At 35.4% G+C, this 15,958-nt stretch overlaps 1 protein-coding gene across 1 annotated transcript in view; it reads right to left on the reverse strand.

Annotated features, from left to right (window-relative positions):
- Positions 1–15,958, reverse strand: part of LOC306872319 (receptor tyrosine-protein kinase erbB-4-like) — a gene marked incomplete at both ends in the record, with an annotated part of 150,397 nt that overhangs the window by 66,500 nt on the left and 67,939 nt on the right. Inside the window, one exon of the mRNA XM_079420820.1 lies at positions 2,915–3,066. Coding sequence (XP_079276946.1) covers positions 2,915–3,066 — 152 coding nt within the window. The remainder of the gene's footprint in view (positions 1–2,914; positions 3,067–15,958) is intronic.

Consider the following 15,958-nt stretch of genomic DNA (forward strand, 5'->3'; position numbering starts at 1 on the left):
TTTGACTCTCAAATAGAAATGTGAACATCCCTGAGCAAACCAGTGAACAGAACAATCAGCTCTCATATGGGTGAGTTTGATTAATGGCCAATCACAGTCCTGCCTACGTTCTGTACAGGAAGGCAATTTTATTCGAAAGGATTTTAATTTCTGTAAAACTGTTAAATCTTAAAGAGAATGGAGATAAAAATGCAGTAAAGTCAACATTTAATGATGTTTCCAACCCATTTGTAATGGGTTCAAAAGTCAAAAGTGATTTTGGATGTCAAATTAATGTCCTTTTTGTGAAAAATATTTATTGAAATAAATAAATAAAATATTACACAGATGAAATAACACCAATAATAAGTATTAATAAAGTAAATAGGTCAATTTGTATTTCATGTTGACTTTAAATATGTTTAATATAAGCAAGCTAACATAATATTAATGCAGACAGAAAAAACAAAACAAAAAAACAAAACAAAGATGGTATATGTTTCGACTTAACCTTTAAAATTACATCTCTCATCATGATTATCTTCACAGAAGCTTCATTTCCAGAAAGATTATGATGTTTCTGTTGATGTGACAACAGGAAAAAATCTATAAAAAGAAAATGATATCCTACAGATCACTTCAATCAATATTCTAAGCACATATACACAAAAACACTCCTAATTTCACTGTGCACTGAAATTCTCAGCAAATCTAATTCAATTTCATGTTTCAACAGTTTTTGGGCAGTGATTCTACAAATCGAGGAGACAATCTGTGAAAGTATAATCAAATTATTTCTTATTCTCAAGTCACTCATAAACAGATCCCCAAAAAAGTACCCTTTCACTGCTAGGGCAAAGCTGAAAGAAAAAAAATTTGAATATTTCAAGATGACAACAAGTTTCAATTAAAAACAGACCGAAAATAATCAAAGGGCTGGATATTGATTACTTGATGAATTTCGTTTAGGTTTCCACTAATAACATAACATGTGAAACAAATGTATAAATCTCTCTAAACCCTCCTAGCCCATTCTTCTGAGACTGTGGAGCAGTAGATTGTTGTATGCGTGTAATACCAATATTCAAGACAATTTCAACTTCCTCACTACTGCCCGAAACCACTTCACTCTTCACAACGACCGTAGAGACTGGAGTGAATGACCCGTGTAACAGAACAAGAGCCAGACAGAACAACTGAAGCATTATTACACCGGAGTAAAGCCCCATTGTGCTGCAAATCCTGCTTGGTCTGCAAAAAATGACACGACTGAATAACATCAACCCACAAGGTTTACATTTTTCAAATATTTCAGTTGCAGACAAAGTGTCCGCGCTTACAGGCACATTGAGTTTGATTTTTCCACTCAGCTGGCATGTAACAATCAGGTGGCTTGATGAGACTTTAATGAGCTGTCAATCAAAGTCTCCAGCATTCTAACCTACCACAGGATGCCATGATTCTATTTCAACATTTCTTATTATCATATAATAAGAAGAAATGATTATTGAGGAGCAAATCAGCATATTAGAATGATTTCTGGAGGATCATGTGACTCTGAAGACTGGAGTAATGATGCTGAAAAGTCAGCTTTAACACATCAGGAATAAATTATATTTTAAAATTTTGTAAAATAGTAATAATAACCTTTTGAACAGTAATCTATGTACGTCTTTACACCACTGTAAAGCAAGACACATCTCAACAGCACCATCCATGTATTTGAGACAAACGGACAAGGCAATACCAGAAAAAGTGCATTAATATTATATATTATGTACATTTTTGATCAAGGTTGTGTGTCATCTAAATATATTGCACTTTTCTCAAAACAGCTTCTCGGAAACAACAAAATTACCCAACTTTATTTTCTTAAAACTTAAAACTTGTTTTTTTTTCATCCTCTTTTCACTGATTATGAATTTATTAAGAAAGATACAGAAATTTGAGAGGGGTTTGATTAATTTCCCCCATCCCCAATCACTACACTACAGTACTTTTGAGATAATCAAAGGAAATGAGCCCCTACTCTGTGCAGGACCCAAAATTACCCTGATATGTAAGAGCAACATGAAAAGAGAAGAAAGATTGTAATGTCCCCCAAAAATCTAGACCAAATGATATTTAAACATATTAATAATAATTTAATAATTCAAGTACATTTAAAGGAATATTTCACCCATGTTTTTTTTTTTTATAATGTTTTCACCCTCATGTTGCTCCAAATGAGTGTGAATATGGGTTTCTTTCTTCTGTTGAGCACAAACGAATATATTTTTAAGAATGCTGGTAACCAAACAGTTGATGGTAGCCATTGGCTTCCATGGTGTGTAAAAAATACAATGGAAGTCAATGGCTATGACCAACTGTCTGGTTACCAACATTCATCAAAATGTCTTCTTTATCAACAGTAGAAAGTAACTTATTGGCTCTCAGGTTAGAAACAACTTGAGAGTAAGTAAATGATGACAGAATTTTCATTTTTGGGTGAACTATCACTTTAAGTCATCCTGTGGCTCGCTTGAAACCACTGGCTTACCATCTTACGGACCGGTAAGTAAATAAACAAACAAATAAATAAGCTTTTTTTCCAGCAGAGACAACCTTATTTTATAGCAAAAGAGCTTCTTTTATAGAATCCTTTGTGAAATTTTGTATTCAGTGGACAAAACATAAAAAAAATGGTTTTAAAATTTTCTATGGAGAAAAAATATGTTGTGAAATGACACATGACTGAAAGATTTTGCAACATAGTGAGCAGACTGCACCACTAATCCTACAACCTCATTTTCATATGCATCAAATTAAATATGCCATTTACTCTGACAAAAATCTATAATTTGCCCATTGGAGAAGCCCTTCATCAAGCCCTTCCTTGATTGTACCTATAATGACATCCATAAAAGGCTGTTAAAAACTGCAATGATAATCTCACCTTGAGGAAAGACAGGTTGCGGTTTCTTTCAATACTGGTAATCTCCAGATTACCCATGACCACCTCGCAGTTCTCGTAGAACTTGCGAAGAGTTTTGTACTGCTGGTCCAAATCCGACAGCGTGCTGAGCTTGTTATCAGTGCCAGGACACACTATAGAGGAGAAAAAGAGAGAGAAAACAGGTAAGGATCATAAAAATAAAAGATGGATCAAAGCAAATAATTCCTTAATAATTTATAGTCTTGCATAAATAGTAGCATTTAATAACTGCAGCCATGCAAGCCAAAAAAAATTAGGCAGATGGGTGAGAAGTACAGAATAAAAATAAAAAAGGTAAGTCACTGGAAACCTTCCAAAGCAACATTAGCTTCTCTAAACAATGTGTGCAGTGTCCTTAGGCCACAATCATAAATCTTTTTCTCCATATGGACGCTCCAGCATCGCACATATTGTGTTGAAAAGACACAGGTCATTACTTCAAGAAAGTAATTAGCCAAATTACTGAGTGAAGGTTCATGTGCGTTACACTTCTACTGACCTGCTTTTGCAACACTAAACACCTGCCATCCACAACAACCAGATAAAAGAGGCATTTTACGCTTTTTCAATTAAAAAAGTCTGTGTGCCTGGCAACAGTGTTAACATCGGTGTCTCTTTATTTTCGCCCAGCTGAGCACTGAGGGCTGTACGGCAGGTTTTAATGAAGTATTTGATGAGTGATTGTTCCACTGATCCTGGAGAATAATCCTGGCTTGGAATCTCAGTGACGCCAGGCTTCATTCGGGCATCTCAACTAAGGTTGAAGTGACCCAGTAAGATTCACTCTTAATGAAGGATATTGCATGAGGTTTCATGTGCCTTTATGAAAGGTAAAGAACAGTGTAAAACTGCAAGATACAACATGCTTTGAATGATGCAAAAACAGTTTACAACCAACATGTTCTCTGAAGCTATGCAATGTATTTATTATATAATTTCATGCCCAAAGGCAACATGAAATGGTAAATCATGTAACTTCCATATTCCCAAGTAAAGCAGAATATTCTTACAGTAACTGTGGAAATTTCTCACATTTAATAAAACATTAAAAAGCAGTAACACTCATTATTTGTGCAGAGTAGGAACAAGGGGATTTGTTTGTTTATTTATTTAGTTAATTTATGATTCAATATTTTCCCCATTGAATTATTTTCAAAACGGTCTTGGAGTGTAAGAAAATACCCCAATAATTACCTGCAGATCTGTTGGGCAGCAGTCATAAATTGAATAATAAAATGCAATAACAAGAAAAAAAAAAAAAAAAAAAAATATATATACATATATATATATATATATATATATATATATATATATATATATATATATATATATATATATATATATAAATTAAATAAAAACAATTGGAGAAATGTGAGAAAACCTGACTGGAAAGTTTGAAATAGTTTTAAAGGCTTGGCATTTGAAGGTTTTTCAGCTTGAAATAGATTGAAGTATTAAAAGTTTGCAGCGTGAAGGTTTTGAATGTTGAATTGGTCAGACAACAAACAAACAAACAAACAAACAAACAAACAAACAGACAGACAGACAGACAGACAGACATATAGATGAGGTATAACAGTACACAGAAGTCACAGTTCAATACACACCTAAGTTTTGGGGGTTTTCATTTATTTTGAATATACAGCAGGGCTACTTTGAATTAGATTGTATAATTCAAGATTTAAAGCAAAAACAGAATGGGCTGACTTAAGATTTGTGAAATTATGCTACATAACACACAAATTAAAAAATAAAAAAAAGAAAGAAAAGCAGACTGACTGAATGAAAATTTAAATTTAGTCTCTGACAGCAGATGGCGTTAATGGAACAGCAGCGATATAGCGTGTACACAAAGTAGCTCCGCTTTTAAATACTATATTAATATGCATTATATGAAGGTAAGAGGAAAAGAACATGTCTTAAAAAAAAACATTTCTGAAGAAGTCAGTTCCTCTCAAAAATATTTTTTGTATAAAGCCCCACATATTTGTCTTCGAACAGTGAGCTTAATATGCCTGGTTGGTTTTCTCCTCTTTACAGACTTCATAAAAATTCCACACAAATTACATTTTGGAAAATTATTGAAAATAAAAATGAAACTAAAAGCCGGGTCTGATTTAAAGCCAGTGGACCGGTGCATTTCTAGAACCCCAAACTTTCCCAAACTGCTGATTTAAACCAAGCAGGCAGTTCTTCGAGCTCTTGAGTGCATCTGAACTCACCGTTCTTGTTTTAGGTTGGTGTGTACTAGATCATCTCTTCTTCTGCCCTCTCCTGTTGCATTACAATGCGAGCCTGCTTTTGGATTGATTACCTATGACTGACTGTATTCGTCTGACTGCATGAATCGAACCATGACGGTTCCAGACGAACACGTATACCGTTACACCCCTAATAGATTGATAGATTGAACTATTATGGATGCACAAAATCTGTCATTTGGTAAAAGGTAACTCGAAATAAAATTTTTTCCTACTTGTTAATTGTGTGTTAATTGCATGTTAATTGTGATGTTTTGAGATGTCCAGTGTACATTTTCAGGCTCTGTGTAGAACCAGTGGAGATCTATTGTTTTCATGTGCGTGTGTGTGTGTGCTATTAGCGATGCTTTCCAGGGACAGTGATGCGTCTTGGCTGAAGGAGCTGTGAGGGCTGACAGGCACAGGAACAGACAGGCCGCTTTAACCCCGGCAGAGGTGTCAGACTTGACATGCAATTAAATACACCTATTTCCACCCATCAAACACCTTCCTGAGTCCAGCCTGAACCATCTGCTACATCAGCTGGCCCATGCCTGCCGAGCACCACAAAGCCGATTATTGAGTGTGTGAGTAGAAAGTACATGTCCAATGATTCATGTGAGAATGCTTAGTGCCTGTGTGAAACACATGGCCATTAGTTTCCTTTGGCAGGAAATACTCACTATGTCACTTCTGCATCAGTATTCATGATTCTCATGAATCAGTATTCAAGTCTCTCTTAACCACTTTTACATTTCATGTTTTTGAGGTTGATGACCACAGTATAAGAATATACATACACTGTATATAATATAAAATATTAATTGTAATTTTAGCATTATTTTTTATTTTATAATAAATGATTTAATAAAATAATTTAATAATTTATATATGATTAATATTAATTGATATAGCAATTAATTTTATATAAGCAATATAAGCAATTTTATAAAATAAACACATTTTTAATTAAAACAATACTAAAAAAATATGAAATTATGTTGACAGCAATAATGAAAATCAATTTAATGAAAGTCAGCTAGTGTACTGCTTATATTTATAAAATTCAATGTAATTGTGTCATAATTATATTATTATTGTTCTTGATGTTGTTGTTATTCATGCTATTATTTATATAACAATATATGTAAAAAAATATTATAGTATAGTAAATAATATATTACTAATCATTAATAAAATACCAAAACATATATAATATTTAAAAATACAGTAATATTTAAATTAAAAAGTGATTCAAAAAAACATACAAAATTATGTTGATAGGAATAATGAAGATGAACTGATGTGTACTGAGGCAAACCAAGAAAAACTTGCTCAAGTAGTGGGAAGAAATATGAAAAAAATGTGATTCTGTAAGTCAAGGCAATAGAAATAAGGAAAAATTTAACCCTGGAGGGAAACTTCAGAAGAAAATCTGGTAAATAAACAGAACACTCCTAATATGAATCATGCTATTTTAAGACAGTCCACAATTTTCAAAGAGAGTCATTCACAGCATTAAACTACAATAGCATTTAGATAATAAACAAGCAAACAAAAAAGGAACAAACAGATAATAAATCCATTCATGATAGTTATCATTAATTTGAACATGTACTGTATCCCTCTCATAACTTATAATGTTACACAAATGCCTCTAAATGTATGAATATGCAGAGATGTGTGTATGCATAGATACCTACATACAAAACTGCCATTTGTGATAAAACACACACACACACACACACACACACACACACACACAGTCATCCCCTGCTGTGTGCAAGTATTTTGCCTATTGTATTTAATGTTGTGGGCATGTCTGTCTCATTGACTCCTGGAATTTCTGCATGCAGTTGCTGCCAAGAGGAACAATATTAATACAGCCTACTGCTGTGCTGCTCACGGAGGTCTCAACTAATTTATTTCACAGAAAGCAGAATGACGGGCAAATGAGGACACATTTTCTTTCATTTATTGTCATTTCAGTAATGACAATGTTAGACCGTGTAGATCAGGACCACAGGGGGGTAGAGGTTTTGCCTCATATTTTTGGTGAATCCATATGCTCAGTGTGAGATAGAAAAACTCAAGATGTAGACAATTCAAGTTGACAATTGTCTTTAAAAAAAGAAGAAACATTTGTCTTACTCATCTTATTGTGGGCATGTACCTATGAATGTACACTTTTAAGAGCTGTTTTGTTTCTTTACTCTGAACTATGTTCAGAAATAAGCCCTAAAAGTTTTGGTTTGTTTGTTACGAAAGTAGTCATGTTGATGTAGCTGTCTAAAACTGGAATGTAAAAACTTGTTCTCTTTCTTATTTATCTTTTTAACCCTGCAACCCATCAGAAATGAAAGTGACATTCAGAATCCCTGATGTCTGAGAGATGCGTGAGTAAGGATGTGCATGACATTATTAAAAAGCTAACTGAGCACCACACCAGGATTGATGGGCTGACAGATGAAAACATTACTGCTGATTTCATTATAATGCCCCTCATCATCTATAGCTCAAACCTGATGGTACAACAAATCTTCTCTTATTTTCACACCAATGGCAAGCCTTTACTGAGCACCACACAAATGTCTGTGTCACCTTTGCAGTCGGCACAAGTATTAACCATTACGCGCTTTCACTGTGTGATCGGAAAGCATATGCACATATTTAGTGACTTGATATGAATCCCATTTAACATAACAAAAAAGGTCTATAATTGCTATACTGCGGGTATCAGAACAAAGCCTCCGTGCGAGAGAACATGCACTCCTAGTCGTGCTTAGCTTCTGCTAATATAACTTGCATACGTCAAAATACGTCATTCTCTTCCACGTCTTCACTGACCGTTTTGGTCAGTGAAGACGAAGAAGAGAATGACGTATTTTCCTGGTGCCCCTTTATACTGTGGCCACGCAGGTACGTCATAGGCTGTCACCGGCCAATGTTATTGTCGTGATTAGATATATGCTACACCGATATAGACACCGGTCACGCTGAGGCGTTCCCCATAGCGACCCCTAGAGGACGCAGTGTCTCGTTCCCTACTCTCAGGGAACCATGGTTACATTAGTAACCTGAGACATTACACTGTAAAAATTATTTTTTGACATTGTAGATAATTGGAGAATGTTTTACAAGAAACTACTATTTCTTCTTCACAATTTCACTTGACATTTCTTTGTAATTATTTGTGAAATTAAATAGTATCAGAGTAGCCACTATACAATATTTAAAGGAATGTGGTTTAATTAAAGGAATTAAAGGAGTAGCTCACTGAAAGCTGAAAATTGGATGAACTATCAGGCCATCCAAGATGTAGATGAGTTTGTTTCTTCATCTGAATGTCTTTCGGATGAGACGTTAAATCGAGGTCCTGACTCTCTGTGGTCATTAAAAATCCCAGGCATCCTGGCCAAATTTGCCCATTGGCCTCTGACCATCATGGCCTCCTAATCATCCCCATACACTGATTGGCTGCATCACTCTGTCTCCTCTCCACCAGTAAACTGGTGTGTGGTGGGCGTTCTGGCGCAATATGGCTGCCGTCGCATCATCCAGGTGGATGCTGCACATTGGTGGTGGATGAGGAGATTCCCCCCCTTCCATGTAAAGCACTTTGAGTACCCAGAAAAGCGCTATATAAATGTAACAGATGATGATGATGAATAGATTTGGAGAAATTTAGCTTTACATCACTTGCTCAGCAATGGATCCTCTGCAGTGAGTGAGAGAAATATGAAGAGAACGATTATTACAAACACGCAGCACTTCACAAGATTGATGGACTGGAGTGGTGTGGATTTTTGTGATGCTTTTATCAGCTGTTTGGACTCTCGTTCTGATGGCACCCATTCACTGCAGAGGATCCATTGATGAGCAAGTCATGTAATGATTTCTCTGAATTGATGAAGAAACAAACTCATCTACAATTTGGATGGCTTCAGTTGCTTTCCATTTCCTTTCTATACCAAATTGTAAAAACGAAACACTTAGTGTGAAAATGTGTCAAACTTTCAAAACAGTAAAATATTTTTTAACATTTATTTGATTCAAATGAGGCTGCATGCTTGCAATATTGTCGTTTAGAGATATTTCACCACACAATTAAATTAAACTGCACAATTAATTAGGTATGTCATAAAAAACCCTTCTGCAGGAGTGCTATTTAGAGGAGCATTATTGTAAGTGAAGATATTCCGATTCTTGATAAACACTCAGCTTCTGTGTGGTTTTGATGAATTTTGAGTGTTATAGCATTTAATGAACAGTGTCTCGGAGCCTTTGCATTGACTGTGTTCTGAAATCAGACACAGATGTTCACAGAACTCACACTGTGATGCCTCGCAGTCATTGAAATTATCATTCATTCCATGCCGATCATCTTCGTAAAGGAATAATATGTGCTTAGATTTTCAATGCATCCCTCATACATGGTATTCATTGTTTTGGAAGACTAAATATAGCCAACCACATATGAAACTGGTAGATAATGAAATTCCGCTTTAAGAAAAAAAAAAAAAAAAAATATCACAACAACATTTCAATACCAACTTTATTGTCTTCTACGTTATAAGAGCTGAGCTGAACAACAGTGAGTGCATGACAAACTTACTTTTAATTAGTCTTTATTTAATCTAAAATGCCTTAAAATAATATATTTACTTAATAACCTACTATAACTTACTGGCCCGGCTTCACAAACGGGGCTTAGCTTAAACCAGGACTAGGCCTTAATTAAATTAAGATATTCAAGCAATTTATACAAAAATGCCTTGGAAGAAAAAACTTGTTACAGAGGAGGCTCCCGTACCGCCTCCTCCAGTCCACCAGAGGAAACCTTCACCTGAGTATTAGTCAGCTGCTATTCAGACTCCAATTCCCATCATCCCTCATACCTGGGACTGAACGCGCCACACACCTGCTTCTCATTTACACACACCTGCACCTCATTAACACACACACATATAAGCCACACGTTCACTCAGAATCTTTGCGACGTCTTGATTTGCCCCGGCCATCATTTCTGCGCGTTCTACCCATGTTTGTTTTCTTGGTTTTGATCTTGGACTGTTCTGCCGTTATTCTGATTGTTTGCCACCTGCCCCTACCCGGATTGTTTATACTGGACTGTAATTGTTTGCCGCCTGCCATGATTCCCCGCCTGTTATTCGACCCTGTCTCTGTTTTGACTCTACTGTTCGATCTGCTGGTGTTTGACCCTGTACTGCCTGATTACTCTTAATAAAAGCTGCAAATGGATCCAAACCTCTCTGTCGTTTTGCAACACACTACAGGTGTGCATCTTGACAGAGAATAATAACACTGACATATTTTAAGATATGTCAGAGCAAGATATTTTCAGTTGAGAGAGCTCAAACATGCATTTTAGTCTGGGACCTAGCTTAAGCCTCGTCTGTGAAACCGGGGGACTATGTTTACTTAAAGGGATAGTTCACCCAAAAATGAAAATTCTGTCATTTACTCACCCTCAAGTAGTTCCAAACCTGTACGAATGTCTTTGAACACAAAGGAAGAAAGTTTGTAACCAGGCTGTTTTGGGGCACCATTGACTTCCATAGTAGGGGAAAAAAAATACTATGGAAGTCAATGGTGCCCCAGAACTGCTCTGTTTCTCACATTCTCCAGAATATCTTCATAAGACAAGGTTTGGAACTACTTGAGGGTGAGTAAATGATGGCAGAATTTTCATTTTTGGGTGAACTATCCCTTTAACTCTGCATACAATATTAAGACTTGTTTTGTATTTTGAATTGTCTCTTGAAGATTTTTATCAGTTTTTAATTTTTCAGTAAGACAAAAATACGCTTGTACTAAAGATTTATTCTCTGAAAGTCTTATTAACTTCGATATTAACTTCAATTCAGTGTCAATGTTGATTGTTAATTAATCATGAATAACTCAATTAAACTATAAAACAGCTCTACAGAAGACAATTGTGTCTTGTATGGTTTTCTTCATTATGAAATAATGCTATTGTTTACTGAAATACTTCTGAGAGCTGGTTTCCTATGTTTCCTCTCACTGAGAACAGATGAGCTACCTAAACATCCAATTACTGTGAGGTGATATAAAGCACTTTTAGATAATCCTTTGAACATCAGTCTCCTGCTTTGATTTCCAAATCCATTATGTCATTTACTAGAAGATTAAGGCCATTGAGAACACAAGATGAAAACAAAGCAGCAAACATAATGCTTTACTTACATGGCTGCTGCCTTCTAAAAGATGTAATTTATCTGCAAATCACACATTATAGGTTTTAAGGGGGAAAACAGTTTACTACAAAATATTCCATAACTATCATCAGGGGATACATCAGCATAACATAACTGCACAATGTGATGCCATTAAAGAGTGGATTATATTAGGAAAATGAACCGAAATAAACCTACGGTAATACAGCCCGGTGAAAAGAGCTACAAAGCATCCTGCACTTACAGTTCAGTGTATTCTGAGTCTTTCATATCTTGTGGATCCTATAGAAAATGCCCTAAGAGTCAGTCAGCTGCTGCTCTTTGCCTCTGATCTCTGAAAGCCGTCCTGAAAAAAGCAGCACAACAAAAAGCATGATGCTGACTCCTGCTTTGCAGAGCAGATTCTGCAAGCCATTTGTTTTGTATTATACTGGCCATATTAAACAGTCCACTAATCTCGTCTCCAGTCTGAGAGTGTGACTCAAAAGGGGCATATCATCACCAGGCTGTCCTCCAACAGTATTACAATATACAGAACAACAAATGTAGGCCAAATTCAGACAAACAATGGAGACTGTTCAAAATGGCTTATCCAACTTTTAGGAGACCCTCAAACAGCAGGCTCAGGCAATGCGACCCAAACTATCTAACCTGCCTCAAAGTTCATCGCCAGGTTTTGCAACAGAGACTGCCATTCACAAATTGGACTTTTGAGTCACAGCCGATACTGTACTGCTGATCTTTATCCGGTGTGATCCATGGTCTTTGAGACTGATGGATACCTACATGGGCCAAATCCCAAGTCAGAACCGTAAATGACCCGTGAGCTGAAATAACGTTCTGAGGGTAATCCCTATACCACAGAAACCTTAAAGCAAAGTTTGTTATTCTGTATACTTTTATGTCTCAAATTTCACATTATACAACTAAATAGACTTGTATATACATGCAAAAGGCAAGTAAAGAAAATTAAAGCAAATAAATTAAACTAAAAATTATCCAACAGTGGCAGAAACTGCTTATTATAATTTCTGTTCTGTTAAAACTTATATACTTATTTGCAACCCAGTAAGGATATATATATGTACTTCTTTGATATTGCATTATGAAGTGCTACAAAGGAAAACCGTTGAAGGTTTTCTGATCAGCAATTATCCCTTAACATGGTTTTAGATTTGGGATGACACCAGCATCATTGAATAAATTGATTTTCTCCTGCATGCGCAAGGTTTCATACTAATAAAACATTATGAGCTTTATGACTTGACCTGGACGTCTGACCTTACACCATGAATCAATAAATACAGAACGGGAGCGAATGAGTGGCGGAGCTCCAAACTACAGAGTCTCTGATATATGGTTATTACAGCGAGAGGCAATAATGAACTCAATGGACTGAGAGTAATGACTCTTTTTACTATCACTCATTGACTGACATTAAAACTTTGACACTGCCTTCACTTCTATTACCACAAGTTCAGCACGTTACAGAGAGAGAGGGTAAAATAATCAAAAGTTTGTCACAGGAGGCAATGTGAACACCTAGATTCGAAATCAATCCGTAGCTTAACCGATAAAGCTTTAAAATTTGTTAATTGGATCGCACAGTCAGAAGTATGACATCATAATCATGTTCCTAAAAGTAGATTAATACATCACTGAAAATAAATGTTATTTGGTCCAGAAAAATGTAGTTTGGAATATTTCTTAGACAAATACTCTATGAAGTCCACTTTGCAGGATGCTCTTAGTCGACTGGAATGTATCCTGTCAGTTCAGAACAGCAGGAAGTTCAATAACAAGAAGACCTTCTCAGCAAATCAGAACCTGAGACTGCTGTGACTTAAGATTACTAATCAGCACACCTGGGTTAGAGGACAACTCCAACTACTTGTTCTAATCAAGTTTTCCTACAAGGAAAACGTTGTAAATGTGCAGTTGTCAGGCAGTTTGTATTGATTAAAAATCAATCAGTAGGAGCACCACAGATTTAACCAGGTTTGACACTGCTATATACTCTGTATGAAACAGGATGATGGATAAAATACACACATAGCAATTGAATATATTAAACTCTCGGTCCAGCCAAAATCTACAATAGAATGAAATATCCTCATTTTTGCCCTATAGGTGAAGCTGTTGCAGAGAACTAATGAGATGCCACCTACAGAAATAATGTATTCAAATCATAAATGTGAGAGGCTGATAGATTCTCAACATCCATATGTTGCAGTGACCTCTACTAGATTGAAAGGCAATTTCATTGAGACGGTTTGCAAATGTAGCTCAGTCTCCTGCCTACTAATGACTGCAAAAACAGTACATTCACAAAGAAGATGTGTATTCACATACATTTAGATGGGAAAAATAAAAATGCTCTTTGGAATTTGAAAAAAAAAGAGGCTATGATGAAGTCAAGAGATAAAAAAAAAAAAATGCTTAAGAAAGAGTTGACCAAATTGAGATATTATATCAATTTGCTCATGTTAAAAGAAAAAAGGATATTATCTAGATTTTTCCTCCTCCACAAGATAGTACAATCACAACTGGGATCTAAACTGTTTCTCCACGAAGCAGACTTTTGCTCCAGTCTCTCATGAGAAAAAGCCTGTCAAGTTTTAGGGGAGATCTCAACAAACTATGCTCACATTTGCTAAAATCAGAAATTCTGTATAAACTCAAACATGCCTCATCAAATTCTCCCAAGGCAAAATGGTCTGAGCTATGCTATCCACATTTAAATTACAACTCTACATTTGGTGCACTTTTATCCACCACAAGACCTCAAATGTGTGTGTGTGTTTTACAATTTGTCTTATGAAAAAAGCAAACATTTCTTTTTCTTAAACTTTTTCGTGAATCTGGCCACAAATTTGATTGATCACTCTTGGAGTAAACAGGGAAAAAATCTGTTAAAAACATATGTGCAGGAGTGAAACATCTACTATAATGACTTGAGCTATTTATATGTTGTCTGTAAAAACTTATTCCCGCTTCGTTTGATTGCCATAAATCAAAAACCATCCTTTCTGCCCTACGCTATTATAGTGTAGTTACAGGGACTTGTCCTGCTGAAACTACCCAGTAGGTAATGGCATCTGGTTACCATCTGGTAACGACAATCAGACAAAGTCTAAAAAAAACAGTTTCACAACCAGATATCTGACAGAACACCTTACAACTCTTAGCTATTAACAAATAAGCACTAAGTCTTTAGCTATGTATATTACTCATAGATTTTGAGCTTGCTCTAAGCACAGTCGAGTGTGACTGTGTACTATTCTCCCAAACAGTTAATATTCTATGTGATGTCTTTGGAGTTTGTCGTGTCCATGGTTCAGCGAGCTGCTTATGCCTCTCATTAGGGGAGCGCAGAAGACAGGTAGATTAAAATTCATTGGTGTATGTTGTGGCAATCTCCACACATTCACAAAACCTGGAGAAAGTGGGAGGCTGCTGTCAAAACACATACAGACCAACACTGAGCCTGTGCCATTTATCAGCCTGCTACTACAGCCTAATCGGCTGAACCCAAGGGGCCTGACTCTGACTAGCGAACAGCAAGTCAAAAGCTGGGTTAGTCAGTGAGCAGTGTGAACTGTGAAACATACAAGAAATTATGGAAGTGAATGGATGACATTTAAGGCTGTAATTAATAATCTTTTTTTAACTTTAGCTAAGACTTTCAAGAGTCTTAACAGTTCTTCTTTTTATATGAGCTGATTCCAACTTCTTTGGCCTACAACCATAGTCGTTGTCTTTGTAAAATGAGCCTATTTCCAAAAAAAGTGGAGTGTTCCTTTAAGTTAGTTTTTTATTCAGACCAGGGGCCTGTTTAATAAAACAAGTTTACCAAATAAGCCAGGTTTATTTCAGTTAGTCGAATTTAGTCAGAATAACTGAAATAAGCCTGGCTTGTTTGGTAAACTTGTTTTATGAAACAGCCCCAAGGACTCACATCCAACCATTACAAACATAAAGATAACGTGCTAGCCGGTAAATCAATCTAAATGTTAAGGGTAAACCAATTTTAAATATCTGTCTGAAACCAGCAAGCCAATAATAAGTTTTCATGTTATTTTCATTAAAAGATTAATGGTCAATACTAAATTGATTAAATTAGTGTTTTTAAAGATTAACATTTGAGTGTTAGAAAATAGGAAATCTTAATGAAATATGTCCAATGGAATATCCAATATCAATAACGATTACATAACAAATAACAAAAAAAAATAAAATAAATAAATAAATATATATATATATATATATATATATATATATATATATATATATATATATATATATATATATATATATATATATATATATATATATATATATACATACACACACACAGTGGTGTGAAAAAGTGTTGGCCCCCTTCCTGATTTTTTTTTTTTTTGCATGTTGGTCACACTTTAATGTTTCAGATCATCAAACAAATTTAAATATTAATCAAAGATAACACAAGTAAAAAGAAACATGCAGTTTTTGAATGAAGTTTTTTATTATGAAGGGAAAACAAAATCCAAACCCACATGGCCCTG

This window comes from Barbus barbus (genome assembly GCF_936440315.1).
Source record: "Barbus barbus genome assembly, chromosome: 7".
Classification (NCBI taxonomy): Eukaryota; Metazoa; Chordata; class Actinopteri; order Cypriniformes; family Cyprinidae; genus Barbus; species Barbus barbus.